This window comes from Aethalodelphis obliquidens, unplaced genomic scaffold (assembly GCF_003676395.1).
Source record: "Aethalodelphis obliquidens isolate GAN/ISIS:26980383/991018 unplaced genomic scaffold, ASM367639v1 scaffold16, whole genome shotgun sequence".
Lineage (NCBI taxonomy): Eukaryota > Metazoa > Chordata > Mammalia > Artiodactyla > Delphinidae > Aethalodelphis > Aethalodelphis obliquidens.
The window spans coordinates 11,026,360-11,050,124 of NW_020837960.1; the positions used below are offsets into that span (position 1 = coordinate 11,026,360).

At 37.7% G+C, this 23,765-nt stretch overlaps 1 protein-coding gene across 1 annotated transcript in view; it reads left to right on the forward strand.

The window, feature by feature from the left end:
• Window positions 1-23,765, forward strand: part of DNAJC15 (DnaJ heat shock protein family (Hsp40) member C15) — a 62,469-nt gene that overhangs the window by 28,316 nt on the left and 10,388 nt on the right. The window contains exons 3-5 of the mRNA XM_027116184.1: window positions 591-664; window positions 9,336-9,412; window positions 15,852-15,922. Coding sequence (XP_026971985.1) covers window positions 591-664; window positions 9,336-9,412; window positions 15,852-15,922 — 222 coding nt within the window. The remainder of the gene's footprint in view (window positions 1-590; window positions 665-9,335; window positions 9,413-15,851; window positions 15,923-23,765) is intronic.

The following is a 23,765-nucleotide window of genomic DNA, read 5'->3' on the forward strand; positions in this document are numbered from 1 at the left end:
TTTAAGTTCAGAGGGTCATAACTGGTTTTCTAGCAGAGCTTTGGGAAAAGAGACCCTAGTATTAGTAGACACACATTCTGATTAGGGTACAAAAGGTAAATTAGCCAGATAATATTTTATTCTTGTTCTATGCCCTCAAAACAATTTAGGACCTATTTTGCTATTGATACTTAGTTGTCCAGACTCAGAGGAATTTTGATTATTAGGATGCCTAAGAAAGGAAAGCACTAAAATAAAAGAAGCTTTTAGGAGAGTAGTCATCCTCAGTGAGAAATTGAGTACTAGGGTGTTATTGTTTTTATGACCTGTAACATTGTATAAAAGTAGGATTTTATACATAACCATTGAAATTTTCTAATTTTATAATTAATAGCTTAAATTAATAGCTATGAACATTATATTAAAATGAAATCTGTCCTCCATTTAATAAATTAGAAATTTGAAAAAATGTGACTGTCTTTCAGGTAGATTTTGAGATAGGTATTAAAATAACATATACACAGTAAACAATAAATACTGTGGTGAGCACTTTGTGGGTGTTGGCTTTCATTATAGAAAATATATTTGCTTTTATTCCTGTTACTATTTAGGTCGCTACACATCTCAAATCTGGAAACCTCTAGGACAAGTAATCACAGAAACTGCAAAGAAGATTTCAACCCCTGTAAGTTAAAAATGGCTTTAGTTAGAAATCTAACCTTGCTTTGATTTTTGTTTATATGCCATTATTGATAGTAATTCAGAAAAATGTTTTGGATTTTCATACAAATGTTTGTATCATTGGCAACTTTACTTTATTGATTTTTCTTTTAAGTTTCTTGGTCATGTTATTTTATATCTAAGCTTATTCCTGACTTTGACTTTTAATTATCGTATTCCTTTTAGTAGTATTACATCAACTTTGAGGTAATTTGTTTTCCTTGTTTAATTAGTATTCATTTAGTGATTGTCCTGTGCCAGGGGCTAGGCATAGCTGGTGAACAAGACAGACATGGTGCCTGTCCTGATGGAGCTTACCCAAAAGTTGATTTCATCTTCAAATTTGAAACTAGTTCCCTCGTACCACCACACCTGGCTATCTCAAACATAAAATTATATGATTCCAACCTTGAAACCTATAGGGCTTATACATTCATCTACCAGCATTACAGCTACTCTGCTGAGCTGAATATAAGTAAAAGATGAATGATAGTAGGTATCTAAAAAGCTATAGTGTGGTGAACTGGGTGAACTGTGGTTTGTGACCACTAGAGACCATGCAAAGAAAACTCACTGAAGCAGTACAACATAAACGTTGATTTCTGGGAAACAGAAGATCTGGGATAGATCAGCTTGACTTACAGCAATTTGAGAATGAATGGCTTGTTTTAGCAAAGGCATTATAGGCTTTTGAGGCTTAGTTAGTCATGAACAATAACCACACTTTCAAAGGATGACATACTATATTATGACAGATAATTAAACTCGGGGTCAAAAGAACTGCAAGTGATTTTGCAGACTTATAAATGCATGTCTGTGATTAGAGGGAGCATGTGTTTATTTTCTGTTTTCCTGTTTATATTTTATTTGGCTAAAGTATTAATAGGTATTTAGCATTCATTCAATAAATGTTCATTAAGCACCTACTACATACTGGACATTATTGTGGGGAGTGGGAGGTAGTCATGAACTAGACAAAGACACTGCCTTCTAGGAGTTTACTTTTTAGTGGAAACAATGAACAAATAAATAAGATACATAATATGTAGAGGTGTTGAAGGTAAGAGTTTAGTTTTCTTTAGAGAACTAGATCAGCGTAAGAGATTGGTTCTTTAACAGCAGAGAGGAATCTATATTAGATAGGTCTGGGAAGGCCTCTCTGAGAAGATGAGGGAGCAGGCCATGTGAACATCTGAAGAAAGAGCTTTCTAGTGGGAACACTGCAAAGGTCCCGAGGTGGAAATGAATTTAGCAGCAAGAGTAACTCCAGTGGAGTATGTGGAAGGAACAGTGGTAGTTTGGGCCCAGATCACTTAGGGCCAAATAGACTGTGACAAAGATAGCAGATTTTGGTTTAAGTGTGATGGAAAGCCTTTGGAAGGTTTTGAGCATGTGGGCAACATGATTACCCATTTAGGTGATCCCTCTGCCTGCTGCAAAGAGTATAGACTAGAATGAGTCAGAGGAGAAGCTGTGAAACCTGTTAAGAGGGTACTGAGATAGTCCAGGGACTTAGGTGATGGTGGCTTGACATAGTTATTTAAATGTCTTTCCATATGTTTATGTAAAGCAAATTGAGAGACTTTCAGAAATCATTTCTCTCCTGTTTATGCTGATCTTCAGTAGATATATTTATACCATAAATAGACTTGTGTTTTGTAGAACTACATTATTTAACACTGAAAGGAAAAGAGAAAGAAAATGAGAAACATTTCACTGCTCTGTGCAGGCTCACAGATAACGTAGAATAGTTTAAGAGATTATTATGGGTATCCTGAATGCAGCCCCTGCATTTCTTTTTTCTTTTCAAAGGTGTCTTTATTTATTTATTTATTTATTGGCTGCATTGGGTCTTCGTTGCTGTGCGAAGGCTTTCTCTAGTTGTGGTGAGCGGGGGCTACTCTTCATTGCAGTGTGTGAACTTCTCATTGCGGTGGCTTCTCTTGTTGTGGAGCACGGGCTCTAGGCACGCGGGCTTCAGTTGTTGTGGCATGCGGGCTCAGTAGTTGTGGCTCATGGGCTCTAGAGTGCAGGCTCAGTAGTTGTGGCTCATGGGCTTAGTTGCTCCGCGGCATGTGGGATCTTCCTGGACCAGGGCTCGAACCTGTGTCCCCTGCATTGGCAGGCAGATTCTTAACCACTGCGCTACCAGGGAAGTCCCGGCCCCTGCATTTCTTAAGGAGAGAAGAGTGATACGTGCCCCCTTTCCCTCCCTTTTGTGGGCTTCAAGTTAAGACAAGTGCCTTTTGATAAATCTGGCCCCTTTTCCACAAAGTACTACTCTTGCAGTTTGCAGTGAAACATCTTGGAATATCTTTATCATCATCATAATTATACCTCAGTGAAGATAGGAGTTTTTAAAATACTTCTTTAAATATTAATTGTTCCAGGGAAATTGAGGAATGAAATATATACATACTTCCTCTTGGCACTGATCCAAAAAGCCAAATTCATAAGCACAGCATTTACAGTGTTTTGATTTTGTAACTGTGTTCATTATTGAATCAAATAGAGTTACTAACAAATAGGGACTGTAGTTGTGTGTCAATAAATCCCTGTCATTCAAAAGAGAATGTTCAAGGCTCAAGTTCCCATGGGTTCTCTTTTCATTTTTTCTTAAACTTTATTCGCTTCTTTGATGCTTTAACATCATCTTTTTCTTAAATCTCATCTTTCTTTTTCTCATGCTTTTTTCCCCATTCTTCTGGAATATTGCCTAGAATAATTTTGTTCATATGGAATGCATGGAGAGTTTGTTTCTTTCCCTCTCACTGTTGTCATGTAGCCGCTGGCTCCTTGGAATCTGGTGGAGCCAGTATTAGAGGGATACTACAGAAGTCTCTGCTCAGACGGAGTCTCCGTGCCCACCTTTATACTTTCCTGCATACTCTCAGCCACATTTTTTGGTACTCTCAGACTTAGCCAGATTTTCTGTTCTTTTTGCTTTGTACACTGCTTGTTTTGATTTTGATTTTCTTTTGTTTGTGCTTTTGGTTTTTAGGTTGGGGTGATTTTTGTTTGTGTGTTTGTTGTTTAGTGCTGGAAATTTGGGGGATTTTCTCTTTATTATTGATGTTCTGAAATTTCACAGGAATTTTTAGCCTTGGCTTATGTGAAAATTGTCTGTTTTTTGTTCTGTTAGATCCTCATATATTTTTTCTTTATTTTTTCCTTCCAATGTGTCTCTGCTCCTGGAACTCATATAAGTGGCCTTTCTCAGCAGTTTGGTAGATTTACTTCCACAATTTAATTGGATGAGAAGATTGGCAGTGTGCTGTGAGCACGTAGGTGGCTTACATCAACAGTCATGTCTCTTCCAAATCAAGGAGCCCAGAGGCAGTCTTGGAACCTCCAGAACCCAGGAGTGGTTGAGTACTATGTGTATTTTACTGCTTGGCATAACTGTCCCCCTCTTCAGCCCTCTGGGTTCAGTGTGATCTGTTGGTACTCGCCTTTGCTTCTCTTGGGCCCTACCACCCACAGCTGGGTGCATCCCAGGCATATGATTCTCTTTCTTGGCCTGAGGCTAAAGTGGTAGGTGGCAGGCCCTTATGCCCAATGCTAATGGAGTTAGGAATCATCTCTCTCTGCTGTTCTGGTTTAATTAATTACCCTGATGTTATTTTTTGTATTTGTTGACTCTGAATTTAGTCAGAGGGGCTGCTAAATTGGGGCTGCTGTGAATTTTTTCTATATGTGCAGTCTTACCTGTTTTCAATCTTCCAGGATCTCTTTAAACTTTCTGGTTTGCTACTTGATCCATTTCTTGTTTTCTAGGCCTCTTATGGATTTTTCTTGTTTAAAATATCTTTTCTCATTTCACAGGCACTTTGGAAAGCAAAAGACTTTTATTATTAAGTCTGCTGTTTTGAACCAGTACCTTTTACTTGATTTTTTTTAAGTATTAATGTATATTATTGACCCAGCTATTGTCTAATTACCCCTAATTTTTTTCTTGGGGAAAAAACCCAAGTCATTTATCTTCTTTTGAGGCTTCTATTTTTCTATTTGTTAATTTTTCTTTTTACTTGAATACAAGTTTTTAAAATTGGACTTACATTGTTTTATGGTTAAGTGAAATTCATGGAAATAACACTAATTAAAATCATCCTGTGGCTCTATAAATCAAATAGATTATTGTACATAATTAAAGTTTATAGTTTATGGTAAATGTGTTTCTTCTCTGAAGACTATGGAATGATATATTTTCCTGGTTGTTTGGAGGGCTTTTATGTTTCAAGTGATTGAGTAAATTAGCTAATGAAGACTTTATCTTGGTTCGTTTCACATCTTCTTTAATAATATATAGCACTACAGCATTCAATGTTAATTTTAGAAGGAAAATTATTTTGATTTTTGTTTATATATATACTTTATAAATGAAATAATACAAAATAATAATTTGTAAGGTTCAGGGTGTGTTTCCAATAGACAGCAGAATAAATCCCACTATTTCTGTTCTTGGAAATTCTATTAGAAAAATATAACCATCTACTCCATCTGTTTGGTGTTCCTTATTGTAGTCACATCTTTTTGAATTTAAACATTTCCTTGACCCACCAGTGTTGTCAGAAAATAGTTCTGCATTGCCTATGTCTGTATATCCTAATATAATGCAGTATTGGTGTATTACTTGTAAGCTTCAAAGGGCTTACAATTTCTTTTTAAAATTATGTAATGTAAAACCTAAATTCCATATGAGTTTAGAAGGCATGATTTTTTCTGAAGTAGCATGAGCAGTTGATTTTCGTTGTTTTCTCTGTCTGCCTTTCTGTATATAGCCCCCAAATATTAAATGTCTATCCTCAAAAATGATATAGCTCCTTTAGAAGGATTATGATGATTGTATATTTACTTGTAAGCTTATTTGTAAACAGGTCAGTGTTTTAGGGTATGAGCCTCATCCAGTTGCTAGACTTTAAGTAACCTTTTCTTAGTCTCCTTTTCTACCTGGAAAAAACAAAGTAAAAAATTTGCTTAGATATAATGGCTACTTTTAGGGTTAATGAGCTTTGTGAATAGAGTGGAAATGACAGTTCATGAAACATCATCAATTTATGCTGAAAATGTGGAGCTCACAAAGGTAGATACTCATAGAAATATTAGGGAGTAAGGTATGCATCTAGTAAAAATTTTGATCACCTGAGAGAAACCTTAAAACCAGCTGTTCTTCCTCTGTTAAGTTTTCTATTCCTTTATATATATTCCCCTATATATTTCTTATTCCTTTATATATTCCCCTGTGTGTGTGTGCTTGTGTATATATACATAATATGTCCACATTAGTATGTGTACTTAAACAATTTGCTTCCCTTCCTCCCCTCACAATTTGGAGGAGGGGGTTGTTTTTTGTTTTCTTACTAGATTGTTAATTACTTGAAATTTGGAATAGTACATCATATTCCTCACAGTACTGGTACATTGATAGATTAGCATCTATGTGATAAAGGACAGAACTTCACTTGTCTCATTTGAAAAGGTCCTGGCACATAGTAGGTGCTAATGTATTTGTTGAATGAGTTAATTGCCAGGGAATTATTACCAATGGAAATTTATGACAAGCTGTTCAAAGAGAATAGCTTATACAAATGACCAGATCTGGCTCCTTAGGACTCATTTCTTAAGCTCTAATAATTTAGTTGGTTTCCTTTTAGTCCCTTTTTTTTAAAAAAAAATTGTATTTGTAACTGTGTTTATTGTTGAAAATTTAGAAAGTAAAAATAAACATGAAGAAAATAATTATTCATAATTCCACCACCCCAAAATAACATTTTGGTGTGTATACTTTCAGATTTTGTTTTATGCAAGCATACACTTTGTTTTTCCTTAGAAAAATATGGGTTCACGTTTTAGAAACATGCATGCATTCAATCATGTGTGAATTTTTTTCCTTCTAAAAGTTGAGTTCATGCATCTTGTTTTCTCTAAGAGCTCCTGAAGAGTTGTCTCTCTTTGCTGTCTCCCATTCCTTTCCTCCTGTTCTGTGTTTTTTGTTTTTGTTTTTTTAATTTATTTTTGTCTGCATTGGGTCTTTGTTGCTGCGTGCAGGCTTTCTCTAGTTGTGGTGAGCAGGGGCTACTCTTCGTTGTGGTGCGCGGGCTTCTCATTGCAGTGGCTTATCTTGTTGCGGAGCACAGGCTCTAGGTACGTGGGCTTCAGTAGTTGTGGCGGGTGGGCTTAGTTGTTCCACAGCATGTGGGATATTCCCGGACCAGGGCTCGAACCCGTGTCCCCTGCATTAGCAGGTGGATTCTTTACCATTGCGCCACCAAGGAAGCCCTCTCCTGTTCTCTCTTAAACTCACTCTAATCAAACCTTCACTTCCAGTACCTTCACTAGACTTAGATTTACCAAAGGGTAAATCCAGCCGTCAGCCCTCAGTTCTTGTCTTACTTGACCTATTGGAAGCATTTGAAACTTTTTTTTTTTTTTTTTGCTACGCGGGCCTCTCACTGTTGTGGCCTCTCCCGTTGCGGAGCACAGGCTCAGCGGCCATGGCTCACGGGCCCAGCCGCTCCGTGGCATGTGGGATCTTCCCGGACCAGGGCACGAACCCGTGTCCCCTGCATCGGCAGGCGGACTCTCAACCACTGCGCCACCAGGGAAGCCCTGAAACTATTTTTCACTTCCTCACTTTTGGCATCTGCTTTTCCTCCTCCTGCACCACTAGGCCATCACAGTTTCCTTTACTGATTCCTCACCATCTCTGTGCCATTAAATGTTGCAGTTTCTAGGGCTCAGTCTTTGGACTTCTTATCTACCCTCCCACTCTAGGTGACCTCATTTAGTCTCACACTTTTAAATACCGTCTGTGTACTCATGACTCCCAAATGTTTTCTCCAGGTCAGACTTTTCCTCCACTTACATAGACATTTTTGAAACTTAATGTAACCAAAACCAATCTCCTGATATGTGTTACCCACAAGAAACAAGTAACAAATAACCACGCCTTGTCTAAGTCACTAATGGCAGTTTAGGCCAGAAACCTTGCAGTCATTTGCAGAGTGAGACAAAGTTTAGCAAGCTGTTAGTTTATTAGAGAATGCTCTTAGGATCAACAGCTCCAGGAGGCAAGAGAAGGAAGAAGAATGGAGGGATAATTTAGGCTGCAGTGCAGTCTTAGTAAAAGGCCTGAGACAGCGAACCCCCCGGGACCTCTGACGCTCAGGTGACTCATCGTGATTATCCCGATTTGGGGCAAGAGGCCATGAAGCTAAGTGACATCACCTGGGAGGTAAATATAGCTAAGAAGTCCAAGGACTGAGCCCTGGAGAAGCACAGTGTTTATACCCTGACGTCAGCCAGTCATCAGCTAAAGACCCTCCTGCGAAGGGGGCGTGAGCTTGACATTCTTCAGCCAAGGCAATTGCTGGAGTTTGACAGCTGAGTGCTGTCTGCCAGCGGCAGCCCCAGTGTCTGCGGAGTAAGTGCCTCAGCTCTGAAGGGGGATCTGAGCAGTGTATAGCAGCGTTTACTGCATCATCTTTAGTTCCCTGCTTTTTCTCATATCCCATATTCAATCCAAGCAAATGTTATTTCTGCTTTCAAAGTACATCCAAAATCTGACAGCTCTCACCTCCTCCTCTACTACCACATTGGTCCATACCAGCATCATCTCTTGCCTAGATTACTGTTATGTCATCTTAACTGGTCTCCTGCCTGCACTCTGTACCTGTCTTTCTATTCTCTACACAGCAGTTAGAGTAATTCTTTTAAAACCAAGTCAAATCTGTTACCCCAGTGCTCTGGTTCTCTTACCACTGAGAATAAAATCCTAAATCATTTCCATTGCTTCCAAGGCCCTCCACAATCTGGCGCCTGTTATCTCTCTACTGCCTCTCTCCTTGCTCAGGCCTCTCCAGCCACATTGACCTTTCAGTCTAGTCTTCCGGTCTCTTGGCCTCCCTGTCTAATATCCTGATGTCCTCCTCACGTTATCAGCTTCTCCTCTTTCTCAGTCAGCCAGTCTAGTAGGTTAAAAAGATGTCTGTCATCTCTACAGTAAGTGACTTGGTCAAGGTTATCCAATGAGAAAATTACCGTAGAGCTTAGATAAAGTTCAGGCCTTTTGCTTCTACTGACCTGTTTTATTCCTTCAGTGTAGTGTTTATCTTGGTCATAATTTCTTGTAGAGGATTATTGTTTAGTGCTCTCCCTCCCCACCTCCCACAATTCCAAGTTGACTTCTGGAAAATACATTGCTCTTTTTTTTTTGAAAAAAAATTTTTTTTAAGAAGATGTTGGGGGTAGGAGTTAATTAATTAATTTATTTTTGGCTGTGTTGGGTCTTCGTTTCTGTGCGAGAGCTTTCTCTAGTTGTGGCGAGCGGGGGCCACTCTTCGTCGCAGTGCACGGGCCTCTCACTGTCACGGCCTCTCTTGTTGTGGAGCACAGGCTCCAGACGCTCAGGCTCAGTAGTTGTGGCTCACGGGCCCAGTTGCTCCGCGGCATGTGGGATCCTCCCAGACCAGGGCTCGAACCCGTGTCCCCTGCACTGGCAGGCAGATTCTCAACCACTGCGCCACCAGGGAAGCCCTGGAAAATACATTACTCTTATTGCAGCTGTGTGACGGGATTGAGGTCATGCCATCTCATATGTGGAACTAATTATTTCTTGCTCTTTCTTTCCTGTATAGAGTTTTTCATCCTACTATAAAGGAGGATTTGAACAGAAAATGAGTAGGCAAGAAGCAAGTCTTATTTTAGGTGTAAGGTAGGTGTGCTGCATAAGTATTATTTTGTTCTGTGGCTAAGTTTGTCTTGAAAAAGAAGAAAATGTGACAGTAAAGTTATCCTTATATTTTAAATTATGAATAGGAGGCAGAGGAGAAAATATCAAATTTTTACATTTTAAAACCTCAAATCTAAGAAATTATCCTACCACCCCTAAAAAAAATCAGGCGTATTTGTGATGTGCCTTTATTTCTTAACAAGGAGCTATTGTATTTTAATACTAAAGTCCCAATGCAATTATCAAAATAACCTTTATTGTGACAATGAATTCTTTCTGGAGTCAGTTTTCTAATTTGATACGTATCATATTTTTGGGATCTGTTTCACAGTTCTTTCTTAGTTCCACAATTTGACATCTAGCATATTTCATTATATTTGTTTTACCTTAGTATCCATTTATTGTCTAACTTTGAATGGCTTGGAGAAAGTTAATGATATTATGTGATTGCTGTATATCATTTAACACTTAAAAGTTAATAATACATCCCCTACCATAGATTTACCAGTATCTATATTTGTTTACCTTATGTTCCCTTAGAGCTCACTCAAATTTTTATGGGGGTTGGTTACAATATGTTAGCTACAACACATCTTACGGTGACTTAGTCAACATAATTAAGGAGAATAGATCATAAAGTCCTATATCAACAGAATTTTTAAATCTCTTTTAGATTAGCAGATATTTAAGGCCAAACATTTTGTAATTTCTTATGACTAATCAAGAAAAAACAAAAAGGTGGGTAGGGGAGGAACAGCTCATTTTAGCTTGGTGCTTCATTTAAATATAAGAAGAGATGGGGGCTTCCCTGGTGGCGCAGTGGTTAAGAATCTGCCTGCCAATACAGGGGACATGGGTTCGAGCCCTGGTCTGGGAAGATCCCACATGCCGCGGAGCAACTAAGCCCGTGCGCCACAACTACTGAGCCTGCGTGCCACAACTACTGAAGTCCATTCTGCTAGAGCCCGTGCTCCACAACAAGAGAAGCCACTGCAACGAGAAGCCCGTGCACCACCATGAAGAGTAGCCTCTGCTCGCTGCAACTAGAGAAAGCCCGTGTGCAGCAATGAAGACCAAGTGCAGCCATAAATAAATAAATAAAATAAATAAATTTATTTTAAAAAATTAAAAAATAAGAAGAAGTGGGCTCTCTCACTGAGAATACAAAAAAAAGAAATGATTTTAAGCAGGGAAACCAAACTAGGAAATTAGCTGTATTGCTAACTATTCTTTTCTTTAATATTATTCAGAGTGGCATTGTTATTTTTCTTGGCCCCCATATCATCCCATTCATAGTGTTGAAATGTGAATATGATGCACATTATTAAACCAAACACAAAAGTTCTTGAGGGTATCATTTAATATCATCCAAGGTACTCCTGTTTTTAGGAAAGATAATTAGGAGTTGACTTAAGATACATGGTTATAAAGTTTTATCCCATTGAGCTGGAAGCTGTACAAAATTTCACAAGGAAAATTGAGTGGCTAACAGCACAGACTCTGATAACAAGTGAATCTAGGTACAAATACCATTTTTACCACCTGTTAGGTGCGTGACTTCAGTCTCATCATTTGTAAAATAGAGAAAATATTAGTTTCTACTGCATAGGGTTGCTGCGAAGATGAACACATATGAAGTTTTAGCATAAACATAGAACTTGGTAACTACCCAATAAATATCAGGTAAACAGACAGATCCTCGTCCTGATTCTGTCGCTGAGGCACTTATTGTTAGCTTTTCTGCACTTCAACGTCTTCATTTTTGATTTGGAATTAATAATATCTGCCTTGTCGGAATTTATAATGACATGAGTGACCTTTTTATCCACGTGCCTGCCAGATAACAGGTGCTGCATAAATGTTGGCGCCGCTCCGTTCCCATCTCTGTCATGAATGCAGAAGCTAAATATTTGCCCTTAACACATTAAATAGAAAGGTGGACCTTATTTCCTTTCCTCTAGCCCTTTCTTTCAGTCAGGTGGCATTGATTTTGAGGAGATTCTCAAAGTGTGAATACATTGCTGTGGTTCCATTTTCTGTGATAAGTGAATCCAAATGATTTAGACTACATAACAAGTAGGTGAAGACAAAGTGGAGCTGACTCTGTTGATACTCTATTTAAAAACAAAGAAACCCCTATGTTACTAGCTGACTATGTTACCAGATGACTCTGTATATTCTTACACATTGCGTAAGCCTGAAATATTTTACTGAGCTGCCCAGGAAAACTTAATATACCTGATACATTCTGAAATTATGCACACATTTGTGATTTTCAGACTTTCTAAAAACTTCTGTGGAACTCTGTTTAAATGTTATTCAATAGACTAGTAGTAGAAAAAGATGAGACCCAAACTGTTCCATTTGCTACAGGATCAGGGAACACTACTCTGTTCTATACACCCCACTCACCTACTCCCAGTCAAATGCATTCCAGGGAGCAGTTTGAAATCCCTGATCTAGGCAAAATGATATTTAATTTAAAGTTACATTTTCAATTTGTGGTGGAATTGTCTATACTGGAGATATATCAGAGCTACGTTTAATTTTTAATGCTTTGTTTAAGAACTAGGATTCTCTCATCTTGCTTAATTTTTACAAGACCAATATCAAGGAGCTTATATCCTATATTTTCTTCTAGTAGTTTTAAGGTGTTACATCTAAGTCTTTAATCCATTTTGAGTTAATTTTGGTGTGTGGTACAAGATAAAGGTCCAGTTTTATTCCTTTGCATATGACTGTTCAGATTTTCTGTTCCCAATAAACACCATTTATTGAAGAGACTATCCTTTCCCTTACTGTATATTCTCTATTCCTTTGTTGTAAATTAATTGACTGTATAGGTATGGGTTTATTTCTAGGCTCTGTTCTGTACCATTAATCTATGTGTCTTTTTATGCCAATACCATACTGTTTGATTACTAGAGCATTTGTAATATATTGATAGATTGAAATCAGGAAGTTTGATGCCTCCAGCTTTGTTCTTCTTTCTCAAGATTCCTTTGGTTATTCAGGATCTTTTGTGGTTGGTTCCATACAAATTTTAGGAATTTTTGTTCTATTTCTGTGAAAAATGCCTTTGGAATTTTGATATAAGTTGCATTGAATCTGTATAGTGCTTTGGATAGTATGGACATTTTTAAAAAATTACTTCTTCCAATCCATGAGCACAGAATATCTTTGCATTTTTTTGTGTCTTCAGTTTCTTTCATCAGTGTCTTCTGGTTTTCAGTGTACAGGTCTTTCACCTCCTTGGTTAAATTTATTCTTCGGTATTTTATTGTTTTTGATGCAATTTTAAATGGGATTGTTTTCTTGATTTTCTGATAGTTATTAGTATATAGAAACAATAAATTATTGTACGTTGATTTTCGAGCCTGCAACTTTACTGAATTTGTCGATTAGTTCTAACAGTTTTTTGGTGTAGTCTTTAGGGTTTTTTATAGGTAAAAATGTCATCTGCAAATAATGACAGTTTTACTTCTTCCTTTCTCATTTGGATGCCTTTTATTTCTTTTTCTTGACTAATTGCTCTGACTAGGACTTCCAATGCTATGTTGAATAAAAGTGGTGAGAGTGGGCAACTTTGTCTTGTTTCTGATCTGATCTTTTCATCACTGAGTATAATGTTAGCTGTGGGCTTTTCATATATGGTCTTTATTACGTTGAGGTTCGTTTCCTCTATACCAACCTTGTCAAGAGTTTTTATCATTAATGGATATTGAATTTTGTCAAATGCTTCTTCTACATCTATTGAAATGACTATGTGATTTTTATCCTTTGTTTTGTTTAGAATAAATCCCACTTAATCATGGTATATGATCCTTTCTTTTAATGTATTGTTGAATTCGATTTGGTAATATTTGTTGAGAATTTTTGCATTTGTGATCATCAGGGATATTGGCCTGTATTTTTCTTTTCTTGTAGTGCCCTTGTCTGGTTTTGGTGTCAGGGTAATGCTTGCCTCATAAAATGAGTTTGGAAGTGTTTCCTCCTCTTCCATGTTTTGGAAGAGTTTAAGGATTGGTGTTAATTATTCTTTAAATGTTTGGTAGAATTAAGTGAAGACATCTGGTCCTGGACTTTTCTTTGTTGGAAGTTTTCTGATTGCTGATTCAGTCTCATTAGTAGTAACTGGTCTGTTCATATTTTCTATGATTCAGTCTTGGTAGATGCTTTGTTTCTAGGAATTTATCCATTTATTTCTCCTAGGGTGTCCAATTTGTTATTGTATAGTACAGTTCACAGTAGTCTCTTATCCTTTGTATTTCTGTGGTATCAGTTGTAATCTCTCCTTTTTCATTTCTGATTTTACTTGAGTCCTCTGTTTTCTTGGTGATCTAGCTAGTGGTTTGTCTGTTTTGTATATAATCTCAAAAAACTAGCTCTTAGTTTCATTGATTTTTGGTTTCTTGGTCTTTTTAGTCTCTATTTCATTTATTTTCACTGTGATCTTTATTTTCCTTCTACTAGTTGTGGGCTTAGTTTGTTCTTCTTGTTATACTTCTCTGAGGTGTAAAGTTAGGTTGTTTATCTGAGTTCTTTTTTTTCCCCCTGAATGTAGGCTTTTATTACTATAATTCCTCTTAGAAATGCTTTGGCTGCATCCCATAAGTTTTGGTAGGTTGTTCATTTGTCTCAAGATTTTTTTTGATTTCTCTTTTGACTTGCTTTTTGACTTGACTTATTTATTTTATTTATAGAAGAATGTTTATGTGCTTATGTAGCAATTGATAGTGTATTTTAACATGTTTGATGATCTATTACTTAACCCCAGGAGATTAGAAGTAGCAAGTAACTGGCAAGTAATAGCTAGAGACTGGAACACTGGCAGAATTGAGGATTGACAACTGACAGCAAGGAAGGCAGTGTTCAAAACAGACAGAAGAACTTAAATGGATAGCATTTTATGACCATTTAGGAGAAGGGCAAGCAAACCTCTGCAGACCTTGAGAGTTTCTTTGCACTTAATTGATACTCATGATAATGCTTTTTGAGTCATTCAAGATATGCTAGATTAGATTATTTATACCCCATTTTTTAAAAAGTAGGAAATGTAATACACTTTCATAAGCATTCTTTATGTTCATGATCATAACTACTATTCTTTGAACACTAATTTTATGCCAGGTCATGCTCATCCTTTTTGCTTATATAATCTAACTTGTCCTTAAAATAATCCTAGGAGGTATGCTTATGAGAAAATTTTGCTTGTGAGAAAATTATAAGTCAGAGAGTTCAAGTAAGCAAGACGAAGTATTTTTTTTGTTTGTTTTTGCCGCACCACACGGCATGTGGGATCTTGGTTGCCCAACCAGGGATTGAACCCGCGTCCCCTGAAGAGGAAGTACGGAGTCTTAACCACTGGACCACCAGGCAAGTCCCAAGACAAAGTTTTATAGATTATGAGTGATGGATTTAAACCAGTGTCTGAATATCTCTAAAAGTTCCTGCGTTTAGCCCCTACAGTGTGGTTCATCCATACAGATGATTTTGAGTTTCACAGCAACCACTGTGTACTTTGGGTCAGCTACTGTTATTTCCATTTGAGGCTCAGAAAAGCAGCTTAGATAAGTGAGTATAAATATTAAGTAGGAACACCAGGATCTTGTTATTATTAGTGTTAATTTTTTTCCTTACCTGGAAAATGTGCTAGAGAGAAGGAGTTCCAGTACTGGATAAGTTAGGTTTTGCAGGAATAATTCCAGGTTTATTTAACTTTCTCCTTTAATTTTTGTTTAGAGCATAGGCTCTAACAGCCAAGCTTTTCCCATAGTTTTCTCACAAAGCTAAATAAATTATGAGCTATTAAGGGTTTTGAGATGTTCTGTTGAAAGATAATAATAGTAAAAGCTAACTATTATGGAACATTTGCTACACACCAGGCACTGCTGTAGCACTTTGTTGGCATCAACTAATTTAATCCTTGTAATTGCTCTATGAGGACTATGTTGTTCCTATCCCTGTGTCACAATGAAGAAACCGAAGCTCAGAGAGGGTAAAAAATTTGACCAAGGCTACCCCATCTTTCATGGCAGTGCTGGGATTAAAATCCTGAAGTCTGGTAGCCCTAGAGTTCAGATACCTGTTTGTTACATTATATATACTGCCTTCCCCTCAAAGAGCTTGAAGCATAAATTTTCAAACTCACAGTAATAGTCTACAGGCTATGATTCTCCTATCCTTATATTGTGTATATGTTTTTTTAATTGAGAATAAGGACTGAAGGAAAGTACATGCAGCATTGAATATGATTTATTTTGATGGTTGGTAGAATGAAGTGACAAGCTGTAATTTCATATTTATCCACAAGATGGTGAAATTCTCATTAGTTTTTAATTTCTTAAAACTCATATAAACCATTAATTTATAATCTGCATTTGACACTATTTGTTACAAGCACTTTAATTTCTTTTTACAGCCCATCTGCCGGCAAGGCCAAGATTAGAGCAGCTCACAGGAGAATCATGATTTTGAATCACCCAGATAAAGGTAGGTAAAATTCCTGTTATATAGCTGAAATGGAAATTTATGTGTCACACGTGTTGTGGTTTTTCTTATAAATAAATGAGCCTTTAGATTGGAGTTCAGTGACCCACCGAAGTGATGCATTTATAGTTATCAGTTTTGGAAAACTTTGTTAGCAATTTCTATATATGAGTATCTAACCTCTGTTTGAGGCTCCTAGCATTTTTTAATCTTTTTAAAAAATATTTATTTATTTTACTTACTTATTTTCTTTATTTTTTTGGCTGCATCAGGTCTTAGTTGTGGCATGCAGGGTCTTTTGTTGTGGCATACGGGATCTTCTTTGGGGCACGCGGGCTTCTTTCTAGTTGTGGCGCTTGGGCTCCAGGGCATGTGGGCTCTGTAGTTGTGGTGCATGGGTTCTCTGTTGAGGCGCATGAGCTCAGTAGCTGTGCTGTGTGTGGGCTTAGTTGCCCCGCAGCATGTGGGATCTTAGTTCCCCGACCAGGGATTGAACCCACGTCCCCTGCATTGGAAGGCAGATTCTTTACCACTGGACCATCAGGGAAGTCCCGAGGCTCCTAGCATTTTGATGGAGAAAGAAAAAACATGACTTGTGGACTCTTTGACTGTATTAACTGATTTGGGCATCATGAATTACATTTGTTTAACCTTACACATAAAAGTACAAGACTTGGAGGGTATTCTCTAGATCTCTTAATGTAGTATGTCACAGATGATTCTGAATTTCTTAATTTTATTCTGGAAGGCTCTGAGGCTGAGCTATTTTTTTTTAACTGGCCAGGTTTTAAATGTAGATTTATCTTACAGAAAGACAATTATTATAACTTTAACTACCCTACAGCTGCTTGAGAGAGAAAGCCCATATGTTTTTTTACTGTTTCTGCTCTAAAATAACAGATGGCAGAAGGTTACACTGTATTTCAGAAGTCAGAAGTGGGGGAGTAGGGGGCAGAGAGTGAAGGGTTTCTTGGATTCTTACAGACTTTCAGTTTTCTAATTATTTTGAAAAAAATTAAAAACAAATTTTGGATTTCTACCCATCCTGACTCCAAAATCAGGCATTCTTTTTCAGCTTTCTCAATTACTGTAAAAATTCTTTTCACTAAATATCATCTCCTTTGGTTTTTGCACTTGCTATTCTTTAGTGTGAATAAACAAGAGAATAAACTTTGAAAAGAGGTTTTGCTTAAAATTTCTAAACAGCTTCAACAGTTACTAAAACATCCATTCAACTAATTTACTTTGCACTGTGGGCTTTTAGAGTAATTGACTCAGAAAGAAATGTGTTTAAATGGTTCTGATGAACCTAGGGTCAGGACAGGAATAAAGACACAGACATAGAGAATGGATTTGAGGATGCAGGGAGGGGGAAGGGTAAGCTGGGACGAAGTGAGAGAGTGGTATGGACATACATACACTACCAAATGTAAAATAGATAGCTAGTGCGAAGCAGCTGCATCGCACAGGGAGATCAACTCAGTGCTTTGTGATCACCTAGAGGAGTGTGATGGGGAGGGTGGGAGGGACATGAGGGAGGAGATATGGGGACGTTGTAGAGCAATTATATTCCAATAAAGATATTAAAGAAAGGAAGGGAGGGAGGGAGGGAATAAAATATTAAAGAAAGGGAGGAAGGGAGGAAGGAAGGAAGGGAGGGAGGGAGGGAGGGAGGAGTTTATCAAGTGTATGCCCTTCTCTCGTTGATTGCGGTGGGATCAAGCACTCATGTATTTCAGATGATTGACAAGTTGTTGATTGTGTCTACTGGCAAGGAAGTGAGCTCTAAAATGTGTCTAAAAGAATATATATTTTTAGATACCTTTAGTAAAATATAGAAAATGTTTATGTTATGAGCCAGTAGTGTTTAAAGAATTACTTGATTTATTCTGAGATTGTATATTTATCAGAATTGGGGTTGTTGGCTGCCCTTAGTGTGCTTACTAGTATCCTCTAGTCTGGCCTTGCATTGGTGGCAGAGTGGGAGGGAATGGATCCGGAAGTAGGAGCCAGCATTCTTCTTCATCTTCTGCCTTCTAGCTAGCAGCATGGCCTTGAACACTCCCCTAACCTCTTCAAATGTCAATGTTATCATCTACAAAATGAAAGGATTTATTTCTAAAGCTTTTTTTGGATATATGATATAATGTAATACTTTTATATACCTATTCAATTAATTAAGAACCCGTACCTTATATTTCTATTCGGATCACATTTTTAACCTAAGAAAGATGCTTTTAATCAACAGTTGTCAACAACGAATGTGACAGCTGTAGACATCTTGTCCATATAATTGCTCATTCACCCAAAATTTTATAATATTTGGAGTTTCAGAGAGTTCATAGACTTCTTAAAACCCATCCATATACTCATAGTTAAGAACTCCTGCTCTAGTACAAGTATGATGATTTAAGGAATATTGCAACTACTTGAGGGAAAAAAATTCATGTTTGATGGAGTTGGGAGATGATAGCTCATAAATCTGGAAATTATCTCTTGAGAAGGAAGGTTGTTTTGTTTTGCTTCATTTTTAATGGGAAGAAGATAATGGATTTTGTTATTTATTTTCACAATGGTTTATATTTTCTGATTTCTAACTCTACAGTAGTTATATTTAGATAAGGGTATTCCTCACCTGGTACAATCTGTCTCTATAAGAAGATAATAGATTTTAAATGAAAGTATCTGTCCTTGCAGAGAAAAAGCCAGGAATGTTTGGGGAAGTATGAGGACGGGCAGCTCTCAGTTTTGCCTGCTCTTCTTACAATTCTTTACCATATTTGCTTGGCCAGGTCTCCACTGAGTGTTACTTATAGGTGGTTGCAAACACTCGACTCCTCCCCCCAGTGCTTCTGAAGTTCATGCATATTCTTTCTCTCACCACCCCACCCCCACGTGGCTTTTCTCTTGGTTTTGCTACCAGCTGGTAAAAGAAAGCGAGAACTTCAAATGTGTGATCAAGATAACTTGTTACATATTTCATTACTAGCTTGTGCAAAGAAAGTGACACCAGAAAATTAGGTGTGGGAGATAACTGGAAATCAATTTTTTGTAACCAGTTTTAAATGAGCATTCAGATGTGCTTTGGTAAAAGTAAATTTTGAAAAACAAACAAAAAGTAAAGTTTGCCTTTTCTTTTAGTGAGATAAAAGGTTAATGCAGTAAAAATGTCTCAGCTCTTTGATCTAATGCTTTTAGAATATCTTTTAGCTTGTATTTTTTTTAAAGTACTGGGGAAAACGATTAGTTATGAAGTTAGTAGTTTGATATTAATGCCTAACGAAAATAGGAAGACAGACTAGGTAAGTTTGAAAAACTGTAGAACCTCAGAGATCTCTCATAGACTGTCTAATCCAGTGCTTCTCAAAATGTAGTTTGCCTGTTCATACCAGGCCAGTTTGTTACCTGTGTGCAGCAAATCAAAAACTGAAATCAAAAGTAAGCATTCAGGGCTTCCCTGGTGGCGCAGTGGTTGAGAGTCCGCCTGCCGATGCAGGGGACACGGGTTCGTGCCCCGGTGTGGGAAGATCCCACATGCCGCGGAGCAGCTGGGCCCGTGAGCCGCTGAGCCTGTGCGTCCGAAGCCTGTGCTCCGCAACGGGAGAGGCCACAGCAGTGAGAGGCCCGTGTACCGCAAAAAAGCATTCAGAAATCTTTATAGCCATTTGACATTGCTGTGACGTCCAAGAAAATTTTTTAAAAAGTGCTTCACCATAGTTTGAGGACACTGGTCTAATCAATGCTGCCTACTAAATCTTTCTGCTCCATCCTGGGAAAAATGCCCTGTTAGCTTTCCTTAAAGATATTTAGTGATGGAGAGCTTCCTGCTTTGCAAAGCAGTGCTCTGATAGGCAACGGTAACTACTAAAAAGTTCTTCCTTACACTTAGCTGAAATCTGCCTGCCGCAGCACATTCTCAGTCTTTTTTCCATGTATGTCCCCTTTCAATAAACATATAATGCTCTCTCTTCTTTAATAGTATTTAAATCAAAATTAAATTAAATATTGGGATTAAAAGCAAGTCAAAGTAATTATACTGTTGAATGGGTTTTCCTTAATTACCCTTATTGTAAAAGAAGCCAAATTTGACATGAAGCCCTGGTAATAATATATTACAACTTATTACAATATATTGCATTTAAAATATGTATTTCAAACATTTAGAAAAAGGAAGATATGATCACTAAGAGTCAACATGGAATCACTAAGGAAAAGTGATGCCTAATTAGCTCAATTTCCGTTTTTGGTAGATGCACTAGACTATTATTTGTTTTAGAGGGCTCATCTTTCATTTCCCTTCATTTCAACATTTTAATTAGATTTAAGACTTTGTATAAGGTAATTTCGTTTTTCTCACATATTAATTTTCCTTGATAAGTGGTGAGATATTTAAAAGTAAAGAACATGGCTTATTTATCTTTAGAACCTATGTGTTTGACATTTAATAAATTCTAATTTTTTTCATGAGTGAATGAATAAGCAAATCAATAAAAAGAAGGCATACAAATAAAATGTACAGGTAAAATAGTGTTGTGAAAATGAATATATAATGATCATATCAAAATTTTAAAAGACTTATTAGCTTGATGTGAAATGACCTGAAACTATTCTTTTTATTCATTCAGAAATTATTTATTCAACTTCTACAAGGTGTCAGAACATTGTGCTAATAAATCTTGGGATTTAAACTGTAAAACAGAGTGGGGTTTCCCTGGTGGTGCAGTGGTTAAGAATCCGCCTGCCAATTCAGTGGTCACGGGTTCGAGCCCTGGCCCGGGGAGATCCCACATGCTGTGGAGCAACTAAGCTCATGTGCCACAACTACTGAGCCTGCGCTCTAGAGCCCATGAGCCACAACTGCTGAGCCTGTGTGCCACAACTACTGAAGCCCACACGCCTAGAGCCCGTGCTCCTCAACAAGAGAAGCCACCGCAATGAGAAGCCTGTGCACCACAATGAAAACCCAATACAGCCAAAAATAAATAAAAATAAAATAAATAGATTTTAAAAAACCCCCAAAACTGTAAAACAGGGCAACTAAATCCTTGTCCTCGTGGAACATACATTCTAGTGGCGGGACAGACAAAAAACAATTAAACCTATTTCAAATTGCAGTAAGTGCAATAAAGGGCACAATGGCCTGAGATTATAGAATACGGGAAAGAGGCAACTTTACATGGGATGATTGGGGAGCCCCCTCTGAGGAGCTCTAAGGGATGAAAAGAAGCTAGCCATGTGAAGAGTGGTTGGAAAGTTAAGGAACTAGCATGTTCCTAGGAGGAAAGAACTTATTGTGCTTAAGGGAGAAAACTAGTGTGATAGGGGTGTAATAAGCAAGGGGAGAAGCTGCATGAGATGAAGTGGTGCCCAGAGTTTGAAAACAGTATGCTTTATGGTAGTGAAACACTATAGGTTTTGTATAATATTAATATTCCGTAAGATGTCACAGAAAAACCCAAACGACCCAATATTTGGGTCGTTTTTGGCCAACCCAATATTTGAACTTTATTCTAAATAGAGTGGGAAGTTACTGTCAGGTTTTAAGCAATAAAACCTGATTTCCTTTTTTTAAAGAGATTATGTTTCTCCTCAATCTCTTTTTATTTTTAGGTTCTCTTTGTATTGAAGTAGAAAATACAGGCAGCAAAGTTCACATCATAATATATATCTAAATAAATTTTTACAAACATACTCGTATAAACAGCCCCCAGATCAAGGACGAAAACATCACCATACCCCTGAAAAGCGTGGGGATACTTTCAAGACCCCTTTCAGTGTACCGCAGCCTTAAAAGGAGCCACTATCTTGATGTATGTATCACAGGTTAGCTTCTCTCTTGAATGTCGAGTCATTTGCATCTGGCTGCTTTGGGTCAACATTATCTTTGTGCGATTCATCCATGTTGTAATGTGGAGCAGTCATTTGTTCATTCTCATTGATGTATAGCAGCCTTAGCAAGGCGTGCACTGTGGACCCCCAGGGGTTCCTAAGACTCCTCTAGGAACTTATTTTCTCCCTTTTCAGGCCTTCTTTGGGTATACAAGGTAATTATTTTTTTGAATGCCATGTATTTTGTATGAAAGCAACAGTTTTCAGACTTTTTCGTCTCAGACCAAAAAGTGTGTCGGTGGAAATGATCAACTAGAGAAATCAATGAATTAGAAGAGATTAAATTTAAATTCAACAGGGGTAAATGTAATGTTCTTTTAGGTCCCCAAAATCAATTGTGTAAATATAGGGCAGAGACTTGGCAGTGTTACACATGAAAAAGAGCCATGGGGGTATATTTGATCTTAAAGGCTATAAGATTCACAGTGTAAAAGCCACTAGAAATAAGCCGGTGCATTCTTAAGCTGCATTAAAGGGCACACAGTATCTGTATTATGAGACTGAATATTACCACAATCTTCTGTACTTGTCACTCACTTTTTCAACTAATATTTATTACCCAGCTATACTGAGCTGAAGTTAGATCTTGTCCAGAATTTTGTGTCCCTTTCTGGATGCTAGGTTTTGGAAGACATGGACAAACTAAGTAGTATTCAGAGGAAACCAAACAGGATGTTGAGGAGCTGGAAGCAGTGTCATATGAGTAGTCATTCATTCATTCAACAAAACAGAATATAGCAGAAGTAACATTGTATGAATTCTGAGTCTAGGCCTCAAGAAGCTTTGCAGCTTCAGCCGTTACCCTCTTAGAACCTGGAGACTACCATGTGAAGAATACCAGGTTGGTCTATGCCTCCTGAAGGATAAAAGACCAAGTTGAGAGTAAGGACTAGCCATCCCAGGTGAAGTCCCAGTGAGGCCACCCTGTACCATCCAGGCCTGGCTCCCCTGACCCAGCTCAGGAGAACTGCCCAGCTAATCCATGGAATAGTGAGGGAAAAAAAACATTGTTGTTAGCCACTAAGTTTTGGGAGTAGTTAGGCAGAAAAGGCTAGTATGAAAAACGTCACATGACAATAAGAGCTTTTAGAAAAATAAAGCAGAGTGGGGGAGGGGTAGAGATCAGCAGCTGGGGAGGAGGCAGTTGCAGTATTACTTATATCATCTTAAAATTCTCTGTAAGGGGATAATATTTGAGCAAAGACCTGAGGGAGTAGGAAGTCATGCAAAAATCTTCAGAAGAGTATTTTAGGCAGAAGGAACATCAAGTGCAAAGGTCTTGGAATGAGAACATACTGTGTATTTCTGGAATTGTAAGGAGATTGGCTAGAGTGTAGTGAGAAGGAGAACAGTGGTAGGAAATATGATTGGAGAGAACATCCAGGGCCAGATGATGACGTAGCTGGAGAGCTAATGCTAAGAACTTTGGCTTTTACCTTCAAGTGTAATGGGAATGATATGATATCTGATTTACAATATGAGAAAGTCTGCTTTGGCAGCTGTGGAGAAAAGATAGCTATAGGATGTCAAGAGTGGAAGCAAGGAAGTTAGTACAGAAAATTGTTACCAAAGAAAGAATGATATTGATTTACACTATGGGTTTTGTAACGAAGGAGGTAAAGAATGGTCCAGTTCAGGATATATTTTGAAGATAAAGCCAACAAAGCTCATGGATTGGAGGTAGTAAAAATGAAGAAGGGTAACTCCTAGGTTTTTGGGTGAAGCAATAATGAATAAGAAACCTTGCTATCGTGAGAAAATTGGAGCACTTCTATGCAATATCTAATACTTAAAATGTTGCATGAGTATGTGAAGTCTCTCTTCTGTGCCTTTATGGAGGCAGAATTATGTTCACTTAGAAGAAACTATGAGCAGTGAAGATTGGACCTCTATAAGGAAGACTGTGCTTGTAGTTGGAGCTACCCTAGTTCCCCTTCATGAGATATCAGTCAACTAG